General features: G+C 50.2%; 3 protein-coding genes across 3 annotated transcripts; 1 reads left to right on the top strand and 2 right to left on the bottom strand.

The window, feature by feature from the left end:
* Positions 1-284: 284 nt before the first annotated feature.
* On the bottom strand, positions 285-4,026 carry EMWEY_00027470 (hypothetical protein, conserved; the record flags this gene model as incomplete). The annotated part of the gene is made up of 10 exons (XM_013481289.1): positions 285-452; positions 841-1,143; positions 1,283-1,397; positions 1,526-1,585; positions 1,714-1,832; positions 1,958-2,085; positions 2,251-2,364; positions 2,469-2,547; positions 2,792-3,501; positions 3,651-4,026. The coding sequence occupies 10 exons, from the start codon at positions 4,024-4,026 to the stop codon at positions 285-287; spliced, it is 2,172 nt and encodes a 723-aa protein (XP_013336743.1).
* Positions 4,027-6,978: 2,952 nt separating this feature from the next.
* EMWEY_00027460 (SCY kinase (incomplete catalytic triad), putative) lies at positions 6,979-11,250 on the bottom strand (the record flags this gene model as incomplete). Its single annotated transcript, XM_013481288.1, has 9 exons — positions 6,979-7,403; positions 7,785-7,832; positions 8,153-8,345; positions 8,478-8,678; positions 8,891-9,065; positions 9,152-9,509; positions 9,831-10,087; positions 10,205-10,358; positions 10,536-11,250. 9 exons carry the CDS (start codon positions 11,248-11,250, stop codon positions 6,979-6,981), a joined length of 2,526 nt encoding a protein of 841 aa, XP_013336742.1.
* Positions 11,251-14,573: 3,323 nt separating this feature from the next.
* Positions 14,574-20,923, top strand: EMWEY_00027450 (DNA repair protein, putative; the record flags this gene model as incomplete). The annotated part of the gene is made up of 11 exons (XM_013481287.1): positions 14,574-15,102; positions 15,277-15,449; positions 15,622-16,038; positions 16,187-16,276; positions 16,445-16,500; positions 16,581-18,143; positions 18,246-18,376; positions 18,471-18,640; positions 18,787-19,029; positions 19,240-20,499; positions 20,684-20,923. 11 exons carry the CDS (start codon positions 14,574-14,576, stop codon positions 20,921-20,923), a joined length of 4,872 nt encoding a protein of 1,623 aa, XP_013336741.1.
* Between the last annotated feature and the right edge of the window lie 180 nt (positions 20,924-21,103).

Below are 21,103 nucleotides of genomic sequence, written 5' to 3'. Positions count from 1 at the left end.
GTAAAGCCAAGATGAGGGTCAAGAAAAGAATTAAACGACAATGTCTGAGCTGGAGGATATCCCCCACCGTCGCTGGTTTTGCAATAAGTCGAAAAATCTTCAGAAGCCTTGTGCTACCAGCATCATGGCGAAGACCCATCTAGTACGTTCCTTACTGCACTCACTATAACACCTTAACCCTGGCTACGCAGACCACGAGCAGGATGCAGGGAAATGTCAAACAGCTTTACAGTGTCGCACACTTGCCGTGAACCACTACAGCTGGCAACTCAGAACTGTGTATCTCAATCTACTTCTACATCAAAATGAAGTTTCGGCTGTAAGCGGAAAGATGCATGCCGGCCGCTCTCAAGCACTTCGCCATCGTTTGTAAACCTGGAAGCGCACACAGGATCAATCATACCACGAAAAAGGTTTTGCATCCCTGCAAGCCAGTGAATGAATGAGAATAGCTGAAAAGCAAAACGGCAAATCATACCCGAAAAGAAACTGGACTGGCCCTGCATTGTAGCGAGAGTAACCCTGCAGGTTTCCATTTCCACGCAAGCGAAGGAGACTGGCTATGGAGAGATGTGGCCGAACAGAGATACCTAGCCATGGACGACCCTGTACAGACGCGCAGGGCATCAAAGCTCATGCGAGACACTTGCAGTTACCCACCCAATCGTGCACAAATTACGGTCGACCTTCTCGTGAGGCAGCAGTGCTCCACGGTCGTCCCTGATGCCGACCGTGAAGAAAGTGCAAATCATTGACTTTCGTACAACGCAGAGAATCTGAAAGCTGCTATTGGCTAGCATTTTCCCATGAATCTTCACAGTGCATAGAGATTTTGCTTACTTGCTGCTGACGAAGCAACATGCCAAGGGGAGACCCAGATAATTCCGCTGCCATTGCGGAAAAGTCCCTAGCGGACTTCTGAAGAAGCAGAAAATAGATTTCAAGCAGAGAGTGGGATAAGTTGCGGAACTGCTGGATGTTCCAGCCAGCCTTTGCATCGGATGCCACCCCACGAACGGGCTGCTCAGTAGCTGTTCGATGCGTGACGTGGTTAGCAGACTGTGAATCCATAGACCGCTGAACCGTGGAGCCAGCCACGTTGGGTAGCAGGTGCCTCAGTCGCTGATCCAGTGTCATCAACGCCTGTAACCCCACAAACAAGCATCTTTCAGAAAAGCCCTTCGTTAAATACTGGTCGGACCGGCTAGGAAAGATGTAATGCCGAAGACTGAAGCCTTGCGCCGGAAGGCGTGTCAGTGTAGCGAACAGCAGCGAAGCTAACCTTTCTAATAACTCCTGTTGCCAGAGATTCAAAGTGTCGTGCGTCCTTCTGCAATACAGCAATCAGTTCTGCTCGAAGACCTTGCCTGATATTGCTTTCTATCTCCAGGGCTTCCCTGAATTTCACCCAGGGGTGCACCGCATTTGTAAATGCCACCGCTGAGTCGTGCATACAGCCAGGAGACGTTGGACCAATTGGTCCCAGCCAGTCTCCCCCACTCATATGCATTGATCGAAAGCTTACCTAAGGAATATAGCACGGATTTCTCTCTCAAGACAACCCTTCAACTCCTTGCGGAGTGCTCTACGTTGCAGCGAAAGCTGAAGTGACCACAAAATCCCTGTAAAGCCGGTTTATCGCCCGTATCATTCGTCTTATTCCGATCCTACAATGGTAATTATATTGAATTGGAAACCCCGCCCACCTGATACCTCCGGGTCCGGTAGTCGTAAAAGGTCAATGCCTCAGATAGGATTCTTTGGGCTACTGAACCGAATGGCTGCGTCGAAGCGTTCTGCAAATTTCGTCGTTGGAGCTGGTGTAATCCGTTCTGTGATGCACAAAGACTGGAAACCAAAACCCTCGCTACAGTACTTTTACATAACACCCCATGTATTGCTTTTTCGCATAGATATCGGGAGCCACAAAACCTCTAGGGTTAATGATGAGCCGCACCCTCGCATCTGCCAGGGATTGCCTAAAGGCCGCCGCGCAGACGTTGGAGGAGAGAGCATGTGCAGCAAACTCAGAAGTGTTGGGAAGACCTGAAACATATTGTCTGGTGAGTAGAGCTGCCAATGCATCTGCAGAAGCAACAAACGAACACAGTAGCAGCACAAACCTCATATTATCCCATCGCATATTACCCTCTTTGTCTTCACCTCGCGAGGCATCTAGTCTGCACCAGACAACGGGTTATACGCGTTTTCGGGCGCTAATTGCTCCAAAACTTTGTGTCCGGTGTATACCAGCAATGTGCGCCACTGAAGCGTTCCGTGGTTCAACCCCTTGTATCAGACGGCCCATTTCATCCCGAGCATCCTTGCCCTCTGGTGGCTGCACGCCGACCACCGTTACTCTGGCTGCGGCAATGAGATAGCACCGGCACCGAACAATATAGTCCACAGGTGAGCTGCGGCGTACCTACCCCAACCCTGTTCTATACAATAACTACTTTGAATCGGACTGAGCTTGCCTTCAGGGGTGCCCAGTTGGGTGCGAATTTCTGCACGAATAGCCTCCTGCTTTGACTGAGACACTCGCCCCTGCAACGCCAAGAACAGCCCGTGAAGCATTGCCTGACTCTGTCTATAGCAGCAAAGCAGGTATTCAAACCAACTCGCACAAGGCATTACAGGTCCAACGTACGTGCCACGCTTGCCGAGTGGAGCAGACAGTGACTCGATGCGTGCACGCTGCCAATAATTGCAATTCGAATAATCTGCCGAGAGATTCCATTAAAACATTGAACCAACCAGTGCATCATGACTCCATCAATTTCTAAATTACCTCCAGGACGATGACGACGAACGGCAACCGGCGATGTCGGGTTGCTCCCGGGCACGGTAGTCGCTTGGGGGCGTTTGGCTGGATGCAGGGCTGTCTCGTACTAATGCTGGTCCCACCATGATACCCGTCATCGTTAACCAGCTGTCGCATTGCCTGCAACAGCTGTAAAACATCTTCTGGAAGAAGAACCCGATCATCCACGGGCTTGATATCAGCCCGAGGTAATTGTCCACAACTGTACCCTGTTTGACTATTGCCCAGTTCTGTATGCGGCCTGCCCTCGGTTCCTCTTGCAGCATTCCCCATGCAAAGAAGCTCTCCAAATTCGTGATCTTCCAAAGAGTCATTCAATCGCGATGTGCAATCAAGCCCATTACTAAGCAGAGGTATAACCAGGATGTCGGCTGCCTCAACTAATGTGTGTGCAACGGCTTCGATCATAGCCGCTTCTGTCAAAGCATTCATGCTCTCCGAAGCATACCCTAAGTTTTCTGTTGACCCATTACCTTCCCTTGTTGTTACCATACGGGAATCGGCAACGGAATTTTCTGCCGATGGGCCTTCTGAGGAGCGCAGCTCCTGATTATACCGTGTTGACGTGTCTTCTCTCTCTACCGTAGATACCCCGTCCTTTTCCTGATCATTTACAGTTGAAGGCAGCTCGAGAGTGAGCAATACGGCACTGGATCCCAGCCTTTCGAGTCCGATGTCTGGGAACAACGCACAAACGGGAATCATACAGGGGAAAAATGTGATTCAGTGGCCTCCGTGGTCTCTGCAAGTTAATGCAATACGCGCCTTCAAGTGTTTAAAAAAGGCAGAATTCATCTGTCCAGTATAGTAGGTGTTTGCAACGCACTTGTTGCCGCGCACAGCTGACGCCAGGATGGCTCTGACGTTCCCTTTAGATCCTTTGTGGCCGCCTTGTCCTTAGTTATACCCGAGGAGAGACACTTCGACTGTTCTACGTTGTCCGAAAAGCCGGCATCACAGCCCAGCAGCTCCCTTAGGGCTGGACGCTGGAGCGGACGGCCAATGCTGACCACGAAGGGAACAGACTTTGCCGGCTCTCCATCTTGCCCAATCACTCTTCCATTCAAAAAGGTATTCCGCAGAAGGCCTAAGGCCTTCTTAGTTGCTTCTCCGCGAGAATGGTCACTCAAGCTTCGCAGTGCCTGCACCCACAACAGACGGCGTTGAAAGCAGCACCTTGCCGCATGGAAGGGGCAATCCATCTTGATCGAGGTAGTACTATATGAGAGTGCAACAGGAGTGGGACCATACTAGCTCAATAGCATACCTCGCACTGTGGTAGTAGAGACAAAGGAAGCTGCTTCGAAGAACCCTACATATAAATGCACAGTTGGCACAACTCAGAAGAATGGGGGGCCTGATTGTGGTGTAAGTATTTCAGCGAGGCAAACGCCGTAGCTTACTTGTGTCCGGATTCGTGATCCGTTTGCTTGTATTAGGCAGCAAATGACACTAAATAAGAGCCACAGAAATGGCATCGTCGCAAATTTGCCCTGCTCCAAATGTGAGCGGATGGGCAGTTCCGCACGCTTCTGAGGAATCAAAAAATAGCAACTGCCACTAAACCACCTACAGCAATTCGACTGAATGCTTCTAACGGTCCATGTCGAAATACAGCACACCTACAGACGGTCAGGTGATATGCTACGTGTCAGAAGTCCTGTTGTCAACAGTGTCGAGGGAGCATCATGTGCATTCGAGAGTGTCGCATACTCTTTCTGTGTAGTTCCGTGTTTGAGATAGTGCATTGGTGGACTCAGTATCGAAAAAACTGAGGGACTGTGCCTCCTGTGGACAGGAGTATCGCTGCGACTGCCATCAGTGAGGCCATCCAGTGACTCTGGGCCTCCCGGAATCACACACAAACTTAAAACTATGCTTTCTTCCAAAAGCATCTAACGACTTTCTCCTCTTCTACATCGAGGGTCCAAGGCACTGTAGCTTGTCAGCTGTCTCGAATGGGGGCCTCATGTGGGGCCCTCATGCACCGCCGACTTCTGCAGAAACGATGATATACAGCATCTCACGCTGAGCACAAACATCCACAATGTGCCCATCAAGCTTAATTTTTGCCAGTAGTTATATACCTTCTAGCAACCAGACCTTGTAGTCTCCTCTCCTGTTTGCAGGGAAACAGTGAAGAATACCCGGTGTAGTGCACGCACACTACAATAGAGCGCATGTGGTAACCTTAAATGACTAGTCTCATGGAAGGGAACAATGAGAAATATAAATACATATATATTGGAACTATTTAGATGGAAAAGAGGTCAAATTAGTTAAGATTGCACGTCCGCCTACACGAGACCCACGACTGACCGTGAGGCTAACTCAGTTGCCTAGGCTCAGACCCTCTCTAGGGGGGGGAGCCGGTAGGTTCTAATATTCTGGGTTTTTCCTGGAAATATGGACTCGAATATGTTTTAAGAGTGATTATTTCCTTATTCTAGTGTTACTTATTCAAGTGTTATTAGCAGAAACTCAGCACCTATAAGCTAGACTCAGCTAGACTGTTCACCAGGTTGAACTAATTAAGACTTATACGCAGTAACAGCTGAGCACGCTGTTCACTACATCCGGCACCAACAGCCCTGTGGCTCATGACGGTCATCGAGGGAGATCCAGGACCCGATTACAGGAACTCAGTGCACACGCAACACTCTGCCGTATGGCTATACGTCTTCTGTGAATCACGCGCGGTTGGTACTGACCGAAGTCCCTTGGGTGGCATCTTAAAGGTGCCATATGCTGCTAAGCAGCGTAGCGCAGGCTGGAACGGGGGCCGCCGCCCTGAGCTGATGTAGGAAGCTCTGTACGAATTAGGAATGTAAATTCCAACTTGAACACAGGAGTCCCGGCCAAGTATGTGCTGAGCAGTCCTCTAGAGTTTTGATGCAAGCATCAAGAGAGGCTGTGGGCATGCTCGCCCGAGGGATTGGCTTGCAGAAAGAGTTGATGAAACGAATGCTGCAGCACACGGAGGGCTGCGTCATCTCTTCAGGAACCCCAGGTATTTGGGCAGTAGACCGCAGAGGACTGTCGGCTGCATGAGAGATGAATTGTTCCCATTTTGCCCTAGTTGGGTTGAAGAACCGTCGTGGAGGGAACATCATGGGCACGTTTCCACGAATATAGGAAAAGGCAACAAACACTCATTGTTAGGTACGCCGTGGACCGGCTTCTGTCAGTAACAGAGCGGGGTCGTGTCAACACTGCTATTCTCCGCTGCCACATTGAACATGTGATTCTTGCCTTCGATTGTGTAGTGGGCTCCGAACAGCGTGTAGAGAGCTGACTCAACAATTTTAGGAGATCCGAACCAGAATGCTTCGCAGCAGCCCAGTCAAGGCAGGAACTGATTGCAAAATCAACTGCCGATTAAACCAGGGTGTGGCAAAGCTATATGCTGCTACGATTCTCAGTATCGAACCAATTTGCCCATGTTGACCAAACTGCCAGTCAAACGGAGCAACATCGGAGTGGGGACAAACCATGGCAACCCAAAGCTGTCCCCGCACCACTCTTGCTCGCCTGCTGATGGAACGTATAACTGTTGAGTGCGGGCAGCTCCCCTTTGGCCTCCAGTCTCTCGTGGTGGATTCAAGATACACGAAATCTATCAGGCAAAAATCCTTGGAGGAGAACGTTGTAAGTATGCTACTAAAAAAAGTCTATAGTCATGATGTGGCTAAAAGGCGTTTGCATCCTTTTCGTAACGATCGCTGATCGCACAAAAATTCGTTGCTCAGCAAAGAAACGATATGCGAGCTTTCACCATGCAGAGGACAACAAATATTGAAAGGCTCCCCCACCCACAAATGGTGATTCAAACTGAGCATCTACAACAAGCACGAGCGCACAGCGAGTTCGAACTATAACCCCGATGTCCCCCAAACTAGTCGCCCTCCACTCGGGAAAACCGAGACGGAATCTTTCTGATTCCGTGGAAATGCACGTCTAGTCGCCCTCCAGAGTTCCAAAACTAGTCAGTGTCATTATCTGCAGGCCCGATACACTAAGGAAAGGTTTTATGCCCGGCTTGGTCTTCAAGAGCGGCAACTGGCGCACTGTAGCTCGCCCTTAATGGCAGTGGGTGGGGTGCAGAGGAACGCTACCAAGAGCGCGAACAGCCCACAAAGCCTTCCAACCCTGCGTTAAATGTTCCGCTTGGCTGCTTCTCTCTCGACAGAGGCGAAAAAGTCATCTGCGGAAAAGGACGCTTCTACCGTTGATGCAGGGGCTGGAATGAAGTTCCCCTTGTTGGCTGCCGTGCCCGTTGCGCATGTACCTCCTTTAACCGCCAGAAGAGGTGCTGGCGCTGCTGCCTGGAGGCGCATGCTGCCACTGGCACCTCTACTAACGACCGACGTGTGCATCCCAGTACAGAGAGAGGGAGCCTCGCCTTGTGTAGCGCTCCGCTGGATCCTGTGACCCCCAAAGTTATTGTTGACAGCATCCTCCCGTTGCGGCGCAGTGGCCCCTCCGACACTGCTTCCACAAGAAGGGTTTGACCCATGCTTCTGGGTTTCAAAGCATGGTACTGTTTCCCATGTGTCTGCTGGAATCTCCATATCGTCACCTGAAAAACAAAAACGCACTGCTTTCAGCATATCCAGAGCTAAACTCCATAATGCCGCTCTAGTTGCCAGCCGCCGGCATAATTAATCTGAGGAGGCAAACACAGCGTGACCACTTTTAAAGGCAGGAGCAACTTGCGATACTGCAGCTAACACGAGATTAAGGCTATTCACGCTACAGGAAGCGGCATGCCGCCCACCCCACGAATTTATGGGTTCACGGGCATCCTTAAACTCGTCAGTTGACCGGCTAGGCGGCGAACTGGATGATGGGATTGGAGGTGGATGGGGAGGCTGTCGAGGCTGGGGGTACCTCCCCATTGCAGTCGATACATTTTCTCCCGTAGTTCCCAAAGGTGCACTATGATTGTTTCCGCTCCTACCTCCATGCAGCATGAGTTCTGCCGTGTCAGCCTGCGGCTTACTGAACCCTGCGAAGCCGGCAATTCAGACAAACTAAACGCTGCCTGTTTATTCACAGTATCTCTCCTACCATCCCCGAGGATAGGCCTTGTGTTGCTGCGGTCTACCAGCACTGACACCCACCTAATGTTATTCCAAGGGTTTTCATTGTCGCCAGCCACCCGTCTGATGGCTTGAGAGTGGCTTTGTCGGCGTGGTGTGAATGTTCTGGAAAATCACCAGGTCCCCGCAGCATCACATGTAGAGACCGATTCATGAAAAAAACCGAATGGACGAGGATCGTAAACTGCATCCACTGCAATAGCCACACTTGATGACCGACGTTTACCTGCTTCTGTTCGCTGGTCGTGTGGCTGTTGTTTCATCTCCGCTCTTGCTTTCGCAGCAACCGCTAAGACATTAATGCACGATGAGGTTGCAGAAATAACTGCCGCTGACGGCGACAGAAAGCACGGCGAGGCGGCAGCAAGCAGAGTCACCAATCCCTCCAGTGGCAATGAATCCGCGCAGTAGGCGCTTGCCTGCACGGCAACACAGAGGCTGGAATGAAGGTATTCCAGGAAAAAGGAAAACCCCGCAAGCACCGACCCAAGTAGGCAGTTTCAAAACGTGTACGGGTCGGGTAGCGCTGCATCATCCAACAGATTCATTACCTCCAAGCCAGCCAGTCGGATGTTATCTTCTGGGTCTCGAAGGGATGCCGAGAGGATTTCCACCAGCACGGGTGGGCATCCTTGCGTGCCGCTCTCTCTAATGCTCATTGCTGCGGCTGCCGCAGCGATGACAGCCTCAAGACGAACTGCGCCTGCCGAATCTCGCAGCCTGTGCTCGAGAAGAGCAAATGCCGTAGAGGCCTACACCGCGAACAACCCAAAGGAAACAAATTTGCACACAGCAAAAGTTGCATGTAGTGCCACCAACCATCAAATCGGCTGACACTTATCCGCTGTATACCTCGTCTACGCTGCCACCTTAGTGGTGGTTCCCCAATTCACTGGTTTGGAACAACGCTGGCATGCTGCTGAGGTGCTCCTGCAGCGCTTGCAAGTATCAAGACTAGACTCACCTGGGGCGCATCACGCGGCAAACGCGAAACATAAAGTGACAGAATGCGTGCAGTGAATGCCCGAATGGGAGGAGCGGAGTCTTCTAGGCCCAATGTCAATGAAGACCATGTGCGACCAAAAAAGTCATCAGGCAGCAGACTCTGCACTGCAGGTAGCTGGGAAAGCAAGGCGAATCTGAACAGCCGCAAAGGCACACAGGGCTGCACGCTAATATATCGAAGGTTAAAGACATGAAATAGTCAAGAAAGAATCGGACTCACCGTATGGCCCTATCAGAGTTATCGAAAGCATGGGTAAGAACTTCAGAAAACAATTGAAGTGGAACCGCGGCCTCATCCCTAGTGCAGCTGTTGCGCTTTACCGAGCTTCCTGACGGAGTAGACAGAGGCGCTACAATTGACATGATGCACTTGATGATGCTACAGTGATACGCCGACGCGCTGCTGTTCATGAACAACAACGCCAGTTCAGGAAGTAGCAAGTGCACAGCCATGCCATACGGTATCTGTTGCTGTTGGAGGGCTGTTGGCAGTTGCTGCTCAAAAAATCTCTCCTTGTCCACATGACTCCTAACAGGGAAAGTGCGGATAAATGCCAAAAATTGGCAGCAGACATCCCCTGACACAAACAATTCAGGCACCGAAACTGCTTTGCTGTCCTCAAGACTGCTCAGTGCGAAACAACACGCTGGCACACAGTAACGTAATGCGCGTAGGTCGGGTCGAAATAGGGTTCACCAGCGAACAATGAAGCGTAATACTTTCAATGTGCCTGATAAAATTATTCAGAGTGCTGGCAACAAGTGCATTACACACTACATAAAGCAACAACTGGGAAGAACGCTTCTGTATGTGCCTCTGGGATGCCCTGAAGAAGCTCCAATGCATGCACCCGGTCTGTAATCATAAATATGCTCAATAAATATTATAGAAAGCATACCTGCAAAACACGGATCGCCGCCATCAGTCAACTTGGACAGCCTAACAGCGCTTCCGCTCGAATCCAAAATCCTCCGCATCAATCGTTGTAAAGCAGGAGGTACTTTGTGCAGGGCCCTTTGGAATGATGCATCGCTGATGCCAATAGAGAGGCCGCAAGAAGAGCCATCATTTCGGTTAGAGCGTACAGGCCGGACAGAGCTATAAGGGTCCCTAAGACACTCTTGCCACCAGGCAAACACGGAGCAAAGCCCCCACCTGGAAAGCAGAAACAGCTTGCATCATACAACAAACAATTTACAGAGTGCCACCGTGGCCACGTGTGAAGTGCCGTCCGGCTCCGAGTATTCCCGCCATGCAACGGTGGTCCTTTACCTGTCGAGAAAGTCTGGTCGAGATCCTGGTGAGGGCCTTGGTGGTTCCCATCCCTGGGCTGCGCTTGCAGTTGATAGCATTAAAGAGTAAAACTCCGGCCACTGCACATCCTCCAAGGAGCGCGTCAGAACAAAGGAGCTCAACTTCCATTTCCCTGCACATTCAGTGCACTAATGGGCTACCAAGTAGAAAGCTGTCCTCAAGTGTCACGTTTTACGCGAGCACGTAGTAAGTGGCTCGCTGAGATGCCTCCGCCATTCGGGTGCCAACTGCTGAATTAGTCTAGTCAGTTTCCTAAACTCAATTATTTTCGTGTTTGCACATGCCTTACCATGTGGAGTGACGAATATGGAAAAGGGTGAAACCTCGCCGTGGACAAGTTTGCATTGGTCATGGAGAAAAGAAAGGCTTTCTGTTAACTCGAGGAAATTCCAGCAGGTGTTGGCGGCCACCTCAGCTGCGGCAACTGTCGCCGCCTCCGCTTTACGAGTAGAATCTGAAACTCCATCGACTGAAGCTGTGGGTGGATCACTTCTCTGCTGCTGTGGTAATGAAGGGGGCCGTTTAGCAGCTAACTCTTGCTGCTGCTGCTGCTGTCGGTTGAGGTATACCACGTGTACCAGGGAAAAACAACATTCTGTAACAATGTAGAGGGCATTGTTCGTTTCGTATGTGCCAAGTACCTTGAGGAGGTTTGGATGAAGCAGTGTCTTGCACTTAGCGAAGTGGTTCTTCGCCTGATCAAAAGTGGGCAAAGACACTGAGCCGTTGCTTTTAAACGGTGGTGACTGCTGTTTGGCACGCTTCAGTGCAAAGACAGATACCTGAGATGCATTGCCTGGGTTAAGCAATGCATCCAGAATTGGACGCTGGCGGCCGCTTCCTTCCACGGCAGCACCGGTGGATTGCCTTGTGCTGGTTGCAGAAAATTGAACGAATCCCCCTGGTAGCTCGAAACCATAAGGTATGGCCGATCCCAGGGTATAAGGGAAGTTGGCTGGTAGATCCCCCCACGATGAGATGCTTTTCCACAGCGACTGCAGCATCTCCTCCAGTAGACGTGAAGGAGTGCCGGCTACAATGGAGCTGCAGCCAGTTACGGAGAACAGTTTCTCAGGAGGATCCCTATTATTTATATCGGAAAGACACAGTATGTCCACAATAGATAACTCTCCTTGGGATGCTTGAATGGTGTAGCTTCAATTCGTGATGTATCGAATGTGACCGTATGCTCCTTAGTGTGTTGGAAGCAGCTACTATAGATGACTAGAACCGGCTCAGCATTAGGTGCAGTACCCACTTCAGTTGGATATATAAACGCACAGAAAAATAAGGAGACCGGAGTCACCAATTGAAAGAACCGGGAGTTCTTGTGATAAACAGAACTGGTCCTTCTCTTAACACGCGTTTCCATCTCAGTATTACCCAGCCCCAACGGCTGCTATCTGCTTAGGGATGAATTTTAGTACGTTTACTGTATTAATATCATTTTCATTACATGACATGCATTTTCTCTTTACGTTGGAGGCATATTTGGAACATGTGGAAGATAATTCCCTCTATCTCTGCCGCTTCCGCCACAACTTTTTCACGAGTAGCTGCTCTGCCTTGCCCTGGTTGAACGGGAGTTTCGGGTGCTGACTTTTGGTCTTCGTCGCCTACACACCTGGCTGTTCCGCACTAAAAGAAAATTTTGCAATCCGGTTGACTCCGTCGTGTAGGACAGTTAACGACTCCTATTGGATTATGAGTTCGCCCATGTATGGGATGTGAAGCATAGGCTGCCCGGTAATGCCATATATGTCCGAAGTTGGCACGTAAGCCCTTATCCGCACCTAATGGACAGATGGAACGAAAGCAGAAGCTCTCAACAACTGTCTACAGTGTACATGCATGCACGTAAAAAGCCATGTTTGTGCTAGAACATGGGGCTGTCTTGCGCCAAGAGTTACAGCAAGTTCCGATGGAGTCCGTGGCAGGCTGCCTACTCTCCCTTGGCGCCGCGAGTTTCAGCCGAGGCACTCTTTAAGGCTAGAGACTCAGAGGGCGCTTAGTTGCATATAGGAGAATTCTCATTAGCATTTTGGCTCCACTGCCACTCACAATAATCTTCGAGGGCCCCCGTTACACTTGGCAGCCCCGCGTTGTTTATGGAGTGCAGGTATAAACAACGAACGTCACCCCCTCAGAAGGGAAGCCCGTCGTACAGTGACAAATAGTACCTAAGGTGGTTAAAATATTCATATCTTCATGGATACAACAAGCGTTGTTTTCGCTTTCCTACTCTACTGGTCAATCTCCGCCTTTGTGTTTTGCACAGTAGTTGCTGATCATATTCACAGACTCAATATCTGGATTGTTTCCAAACCAGCCCCGTTCACTTCCTGCTACTTCTGTAGTTGTCGCGTTTTTCTCTTCGTTGGTGCACAAGTATTCCATCATCCCTGCGAGGTCAGCCATTTAGCGTCTTACTCCCTGCAGCACTGCCCAGCCTGCTACCAATTGCCGTTTTACAGGGGAGAGCCGTGAAATGAACCAGTGATTTGAAAGTTCCGAGTCAATCATCGGGAATTTACTCACCACGACTGCTATTTCTGATGCTCTGCCGATTGCTTCCCTTGCAAAAGGTTCTTCAACTACGTAATAGCCTGTTCTTTTGCCAGTCTAGGAATGAATCTCCGCCGCAGTTAGTACCACAAGGAAGATGCTGGTCAACATTCATTGTGAATGAGAAATAAGAAGCGGAGATGAACCAATAGTGTAGAAGGGTTAAAACAATGTTTCTTGTGTCTATGAATATATGAATATTCTAACCGCCTTCGGTTCTACTCACATATCTGCAGAGGGTCTTTTGCTGAGGGGGTGAGGTTTCTTGTTTGCTTCTACACCCCATGATCTATGCAATGCTATCAAGTGCAACGCGGGTCCTGGAACTTATCTAAAGACAACTGTGAGTGGCGACAGAGCTAAAAACACTTCGGATGAGAATTCCTAATATGCAATTAAACTCCGTCGCAGTCACTAACCATCCTAAGCGCCGCTGCTGAACCGCCTGACGCCAAGAGCGAGTACGCGGTTTGTCATGGCTTTCATCGGAGTCAATGGCAACCTAACTGTTTCTACTGTTATTCTATTTTAATGGCCTTACCTGTGTGTCGCAGCATTCTATTTTATTGGCTCAAGACAGTGCTACCTTCCCGCAACTCACGGTGCAAGATAGGCTCGTATACAGGAACAAAAATCTCTTTGTGCCTGCACGCAGGAACACTGTATGCAGTTATTGAAAGCTTCTGCTTGCGTTGCGTTCGTTTGATAGGGCCCCTTCACGGATCATGCGCCAACTTGGAAAAGCCTTACCAACACTGCAGCCACTGTGCTACATGTGGGCTGAAGATGATGACTGGGCTGATTATGCTTCTTAATTCCATATCGATAACCGTAGCCAGTCCTATTGTCCAACCTGGGTACAAAACCACTTAACTGCACACATCACGAAGCATCCATTGTCTGAACGCGTTCCTGAAAAGCGGCACCACTACAAGGATATGCCCGTCGTTGGTGCACCTATATTTTCAATTAAGGTGAAACAGCCAACTGTATCTCTCCGGGTGCCGCTTCAGGACTAATGTGCACCTCCAAAGGAGTAACGAATCCATCTAAGTGACTAATATTGTCAAAGGAAGACACCAAGGGGGGGACTTCTAATGACAGAAGCTTTCTGGCACTTGAGACCCCAACACCCAAGAACAACGGGTTGCCACTCTAATTGTCTTCACCCCAGTGGAATTCATTTTCTTGCTCATTCAGCAGTTCATGATTGTAATCGCTCTTACTAGGAAGCCTGTACTTGTTACTGAGTGCCGCAAAATACTCTCGGTATCTTGCGCTTCTACCTCTAGCTGGCCCGATGCCCGGGTGCCCGAAGGACCGGTGCTCACTACAGGCACAGAAGAAAACCGTGAGGAAACCACACTCCCGGAATGTTCTTCTTTTACGCACACCAGAATATGGGAAGATTGGCACTGCAGTTTGTACTGGGCCTCATCGTTGGAGGCCTTCTGGTTGCCGCTGTCTTGAGCAACCCCACCGCGGGTGGCTTCTGTGTCAGAGTTGCCTTCACCGTAGGTATCCTGCATGCTAGAGGGCTTCAGTTTGTTAATAATCCCCTTTCCATAGAGAATTTATAGAGATCTGCAACTTCTTCTAAGGAGGAACAGCATCTCCTCAGTGGCGTATTTGTCTCCGTGTGTTCAACTGTTTGACCACACAATGACTGGCTTGCTAGAGCCACACTTAGCTGCGTTATTTATTAGAAGGCTATCTCAGCTGGCATTGACAAGGGTTCGTTCGCCATTCGGCGGACACAGGAATGTATGTTAAGGAGGCTCACCAGTACGACCCGGGCACAACACTAATATCTGCAATGCAACGGGTTCCTCTGAATGTTGGGGGAACTTCTGACCAATATGAGGGCGCATCCCGCTTTGCCGCCCTCGTGAGGTGCAGTGTACACGAGGCACAGGAATGGCTGCGTCGCAGTTCTGGTTCTTTTGAAACAGCTTTGAATGATTATCTTACCCAACAGCGGTCACCAAAGAGGCATAAATTGTCGGCAACTCCACCTCGTCCATGCAACCAGCATTTAGATACACCATGTAGCCCACTTACAGGGGACGTTGCCCCTGGTAATCCCACGAGGGTGCGGACGGGGCACTTAGAAAACCCCGAGGGAGCAAATTCAGCGTTACTTGATGAGACGGGACAATCGAATGCCCCAAAAGGTAGAGATGCATTTGGTGGGAGCCGTACGTTAATGATAGACTTGGCTGGCGAATCAGACGAAGAAGAGGAAACTGCAGTCGGAGAAGTTGATGGGCGCGATGCAAGCAACTCATCGGGTGAGGTGTTTTACCAGACGGCATTTTTCCGGGAATGCGCACAATAACAAGCAACAGAAGGCTTTGATTTTGACTTGTTGTATCCATGATGCATTGACAATTGTATAGTGACAATTGTATAGTATCCTATAGCATCGCTAGAAGGCACAGACTATCAAGCGTCTGCTTGTTCAGGCGAACTTAGGGACAAGGGATGCAGTGGCAACGAAGTACTCCCCCCTACATCTGTAGGGGAGTATTCCACTCCTGCTGTCGACGATCTTCCGGACGATTTTTCCTTTTGTCTAGGCGAATGCGTAGCAAACGGCACCGTCACCAGCAGTACAATCAGTAAATTCAGCCTCACAGTGAGTCGTGAACCATTACCATTACCGATAAATACTCTTGGTGTCTTCCTTCTAAACTCTACGGCTCGCCTTCTTCCGGATTTAGGGATGCTTGCTTAGGGGATTCATGGCTTCATTGTCCGCCCTAGCGTTGCTGCTTAAGTGTGTCAACGTTATCTTGTTATCGGCTCAGGACCCGTTGACACTGATGGTAGAGGTGCGGCTGCCACACACACAACGTTGGGGGCCACAGCAGGGCTTCCGCAGGGCAAAGCTACCAAACAGTGGTTACAGGATAGTTTATATACACCTCAACGACCCCATTCTTCTGGAGCACCAAAGGCGCCTGGGGCAGCCCAACCTCCGCGGTCAATGCCTTGATAAGACCCCACTTTCCACAAGTGCTTCATTGAATGCATCGAACGGCACAGGAGGAAAATGTTCCAGCCGTTGCAACCAGCTTGCAGGACTGGACTTCCACAACCTTCTTTCCAGCATCTCTGAACAGACGACTTTCTTGCGCCTTCTCATTGACGGCAGGGAAGCTGTCCGCTTTGACAGGGAAGTGGCTAGCGCCCTAGCCCCTTTGCTCCTTTTAGGAGCTATTAAGGTAAGAGTGGGGTCGGTAGCATGTGTTTATTTGCGCGGGCAAACAAACGCTCCTCTTATTGGCTGAGTTCCCGTGCTCTACTTCCGGGATGACACGTCTAAATTGTCATGGTGTAAATTTCCTTGCTTGGGTCGCTGGGATGTCTTAGGTCGACATTTGCTGGCTACCAGACCGAATGCCACCCCGCCGTCTCGCTATTAACAGCAATCTCTCCGTCCGCATGAGTGTGCATGTGACCGTACAGGCGCTTCGCTTAAGCGCACTGAGGCAAAGGTAGCGTTTGGTCTCTGTGCATCCTACTGTGCCAGGGCCCCCTCCGTTAAAATCTGCCCCCAGGGAAATATCCCAGAACACTTCGTCTCAGAACTAACGGTTTTGTGCAGGGTGAAATGCTCTTATTGCGCAGACAGGATTATCTACAGTTTGGCTCAACCACATAAGTGTTCGTCGCTTTCGTCGGTGGTATTGCTTAATGCAAGTTGTTCTGCACTTTCGATTAATCAACGTTCCTATTTTGCCATCATTTGGTTGTTTTGTCTCAGGGGGGATCCGTATGTGAGTCAGGTGCACTTTCCTGTTCTGATCGGAGGCGCCTTTGACTCACTTTTGCAACTCCTGGGTATGCAACCCGTCAATACATCCTCACGGCAAGCGGAGGAAAGCTATTCAGCTGACTTGGGGATGAACAAAGAGGCCGAAATTGGCGAGTGTCTGAATAAACTTCATGGACCCAAGAGGTTTAAAGGATCCGCTGAAATCGGAAAAGATGATGCAAATGGAGAATTAGAACCCTCTCTCAAAGCAAGATCTCGTGGCTTCACAGGGGAGGACGAAACGGGTGAAGATAGTGATGGGACCCATATCATTGATGAAGATGACGAGGAAGTTGAGGAAAGGAGCGATGATCTCTGCCAACTGGTCTTGGAAGGGCGGGCTACATCCGATGACCCGCAGCGCCAACCACAGCAACGGCGCAGTCTGGGCACTCTTTACCCTCCAACAAGCATGTTTGTTTCCCGCCTTCGTCCTTATCAGGCTCAGGGCCTTTGGTGGATGCTCCACTGTGAATCTGAACAGAGGTTGAGCCTGGAAGATGAAAGTGAAGAGCTTGACCCGCTTTGGGCAAAGTATAGCCTTTCCCCAGCCGCAGCTCCTTATACTACTACTGATTTATCGCTTTACGGTTCGACACCCATTCAGGCCTCCTCGGGTAACAAAACTGCCAGGGCGTTCGTCCCTAGATGTTTCTATGTGAATACTAGCTGTGGGCTTGTTTCATTGGAGAAGCCAAGCACAACCGGCCGAGTGAGAGGCGGTATTTTGGCGGACTGCATGGGTCTGGGGAAAACTGTTCAAGTTCTCGCTCTCATTGCCTTCGGCGAATTTCAGGAGAGGGATCCTAAAGGTGCTGCTTCCTGGTTGGCAGCTTCGGAAGGTGGCTGCGCACGCGACACGGATGCAACTTCAAGTGCAGCGAAGCCAGGCTGCACCGCAGACAAACTCGGAGGGGCTCCCGCTAACGAATCGGATACTTTTGCTTCAGCGCAGCTGTCTGCATCACCAATATCTGTAAGCTCTGACGGCGATGCTGCAGACCTGAAGGAAGTCAATTCAATCGAGCGTCCAAGAGAAGTGGGAAGGGACAGCCTGTTGGCCGTCGATCCCCGCATTCTACAACGCAGCCTGAAACGCGGGAGAGACAATCTTTTGCGAGGTGGAACACTCATTGTTGTGCCGCTGTCGCTTATTGGGCAGTGGTATGCAGAGGTGAAGAGACACCTAGTACGCGGGGTGGCAACGGTCTTGCAGTATTACGGTACTGCGCGTCCAAGAGACCCCAAGCTGCTTGCTGCATACACCATTGTGCTCACGAGCTACCAAACACTAGCATCCGACTTCCGTCAGCTACCTAAGCATATGCAGTCGGAAGGAGGAGGCGTGAATTGTGATCCACGTTCAGTCAGCACACTGGATCTAGGATCCGTCCCAGAAAGCCCCATTGCAAGCATTCGCTTTCGGCGGATTATTCTAGACGAAGGTCACGTCATCAAGAATACCTCTTCGCTCGTAAACCGCGCATGCAATTCTGTGGAGGCTGACTCACGGTAACCTTCCCCTGTCCCCGAGAATGCTGCCGCCTACACTGGACTGCCGCAAAAGCGGTTTGGGATAGGGTGATTCTTGATGCGACTTGGAGTTTTCTTCAGTTGGATATTGACGGGGACGCCTCTGCAAAATGACCTCTCTGACGCATTTGCCCTCGTTCAATTTCTCCGCGTCTCACCCGTGGGTAGTCGAAGGTGGTGGAGGGCAAAAGTAACTCAAGCTATGGAAAAAGGTACGGCCAGCCTTCTGGTTGACTGTACTACGATGAATTCGAATTTCTTGGGCTGACTAAATGACTGTTGAACGTGGACATGTTCTCTTTGCAGGAATGGTGCGGGAGGCGGTCGAAACAGTTCGGAACATTTTAGCTCCGCTGATGCTGCGCCGGCACGGGGACGAACTGGGAGAGGATGGAAGACCACTATTGCCGCTTCCACCGCTCACAATTCACACATTCACTCTACATCTTACCTGTGAAGAGCGTCTGTTCTATCAGGTTAGCTGGAGTTTATACAACCATTCATTTTGCATGTTTGTTCGAACATGGTAAGACTGGGTAACGTAAGCATATCGGGGGTAGTATCCTTTGCACCAGCGGCAGGAAGACAAAAACGACAGTGCTGGTGGTTTGGCTCCTTGCAGACAATTTTTGAACATAGCAAGGCCAAATTTGACCAACTCGTTCAGAGTGGCCAAGTTTTGCAGCATTATACGCATGTCCTTCAACTCCTGCTGAGGCTTCGACAAGCATGCAATCATCCCCTGCTTCCGTCGCACCGTGAACAGCAACGCCGTCAACAGTTCATCGACGCAGTCTGCCCCGCGCAGGACCATCCAAAATATCGCAGCAATGATGGCGTCGAAGTAGTGTTTAACTTGTCCTCCGTAAGTTCTTATATTTAGCTTACATCGTAGCGAAGCCTTGACTTGCATTGTATACCCATTTGTAGGTAGCATGGCAGGCTCGAAAAAACGTGCTCTAATTTCCGCATCGCGGCTGTTTTGCCCACGCACGCTCAATGGCTATTCAGAACGGCCGGGTTCGGATTTTTACTTGCGCACATGTTGGTTGCGTACTTGCTTCATTTTTCACAGTCTTCACGGCCGGCGCCCGATTTCATACTGCAAAAATACATTCAGGAAGCTTTGGAGGGCAAACTTAAAGACTGCCCGGTTTGTCTTGAGCCGCCAGCCGACGCAGTAGTGCTAACAAGTTGCTGGCATGTCCTTTGCGTCAACTGCGTCCTGTTGTTGCAAAATAGTAAAAGCGGCGCAGTAGCGGTTTGCCCAACGTGTAACAGTAAGTTCCTTCATCAGCATGTTCGGCTGCTCCCGTGCAAGCCGAAGGCGTCTACCCAGCAGTGGATTGATGTCGTGCAAAAGAAGCACCGTGAGGCGCTTGCAGCTGCTGGCAACAATAAAGAATCAAAACACGGCAACCAGCTCGCAGCGGAAGAGGCACAGAAAAGGGACAAAGCGTGTTTAGGTGCGGATTTGCATGTTGCATCCCCTACGGAACAAGGCTCTACGCATTTGAATGGGTCTGCTACAGTTTCTGAGGTGGCACTTCACGAATTGTCTGACCACAGCTTTTTCTTTAGTACGAAGATGCGACTACTTCTTGCGCTCTTGGATGCCGATGTTGCGGCTGGAAGGTCTTGCGTCATCTTCTCGCAGTGGACATCAATGCTGGACCTCGTGGAGATGGCATTTGCACGCGTTGAAACCGTTCGCAGCACAGAGCAACCTGATGCCCCAGGTGCTACCAATGATGATGATGACAATGATGTTGTTGAGATGGGAGCCACTCATGCAGTGATAAAGGTACCACAGTTTCTAAGTGGAAATCTAAGCAAGGAGGTAACTAGAGGTGGAAACGCCAGCCCAAACCAACAGGGGACACCAATGAAGCGACTGTACAACTACCGCCGGATTGACGGAACTCTAGGTCTAGAGGCCAGGCAACGCATTATACATTGGTTTTCGGAGGATAGCTTGCATTCGACAGCACGTACAGTAGTTTCGTGTACATCGAGAGCAACCGAGACGGAAGGAGCACCTTTTATGGGTCAATTTAATCTGCAACGTTTCATCTGCACGACACACGGGACTGGCGCTTCGCATAGGGCAGGTGCTCCTTCACCGAAGCCATTCACCACAGGGAAGCCAACCAGTGCAAGCAAATCTGAGGTGGATATTTCCCCTCATCACCGCGGAAAGATACTCTTGTTATCTTTAAAGACAGGGAACGTAGGGCTTAACCTCGTTAAAGCAACACGTTGTTACATCATTGACGGTTGGTGGAACCCTCAGGTCGAGAAGCAGGCGATGAGGCGCCTCTGGCGGTACGGACAGGTGGGCCATTGCCTATTTCAAACCCGTTATCGAGACTTACTTAATTTCTATCCAGTGCCGTAGCTCTTGCCCTTGGTTTCGTTCTCAAAACGCGAAGTAGAGTGATGCTTCTCGACACTGTCGTTCCAATGTGTCCATCCTTGGCTTTGCTACACTCGAATCTGTGGCTGCTATCTCCTGCCAGGATCAACCAGTTTCTGTCTACCGCTTTGTGTGCGCTCGAACTGTTGAGGAGCGGATGGAGGAGCTGATTAAGTGGAAAGGCCATCTTTCGCGAAGCACGCTTCGCTTCGGCAATCATCCTGATGGGGAAAGCTCAGTAGATCCGGAGGAAGCCGACGCTGACAAGAGGAAAGGACATCTCTCCCTGCAAGACCTTAAGAAGCTGTTTGAAGGCTGGGAAACCGGCCCAGGTTCTGCATAGAACCTTCTACGGAGATGATACAGCTGCCTTTTTTGACGGTTGTGGCCCCGATAGTCGCTTTGGGGCATAGCAACGAGGTCGCACTTGAGGCAAAATACCGAATGATTTTTAAGATTCCAGAGCTGCTTGTGGGTCCGATATATAGAGGTATATATATATATATATATATATATATAATAT

This window comes from Eimeria maxima, genomic scaffold, assembly GCF_000499605.1.
Source record: "Eimeria maxima Weybridge genomic scaffold, Emw_scaff304, whole genome shotgun sequence".
NCBI lineage: Eukaryota > Apicomplexa > Conoidasida > Eucoccidiorida > Eimeriidae > Eimeria > Eimeria maxima.
Note: the sequence above shows the minus strand (reverse complement) of the source record. Positions and strands in the feature narration are given on the sequence as shown.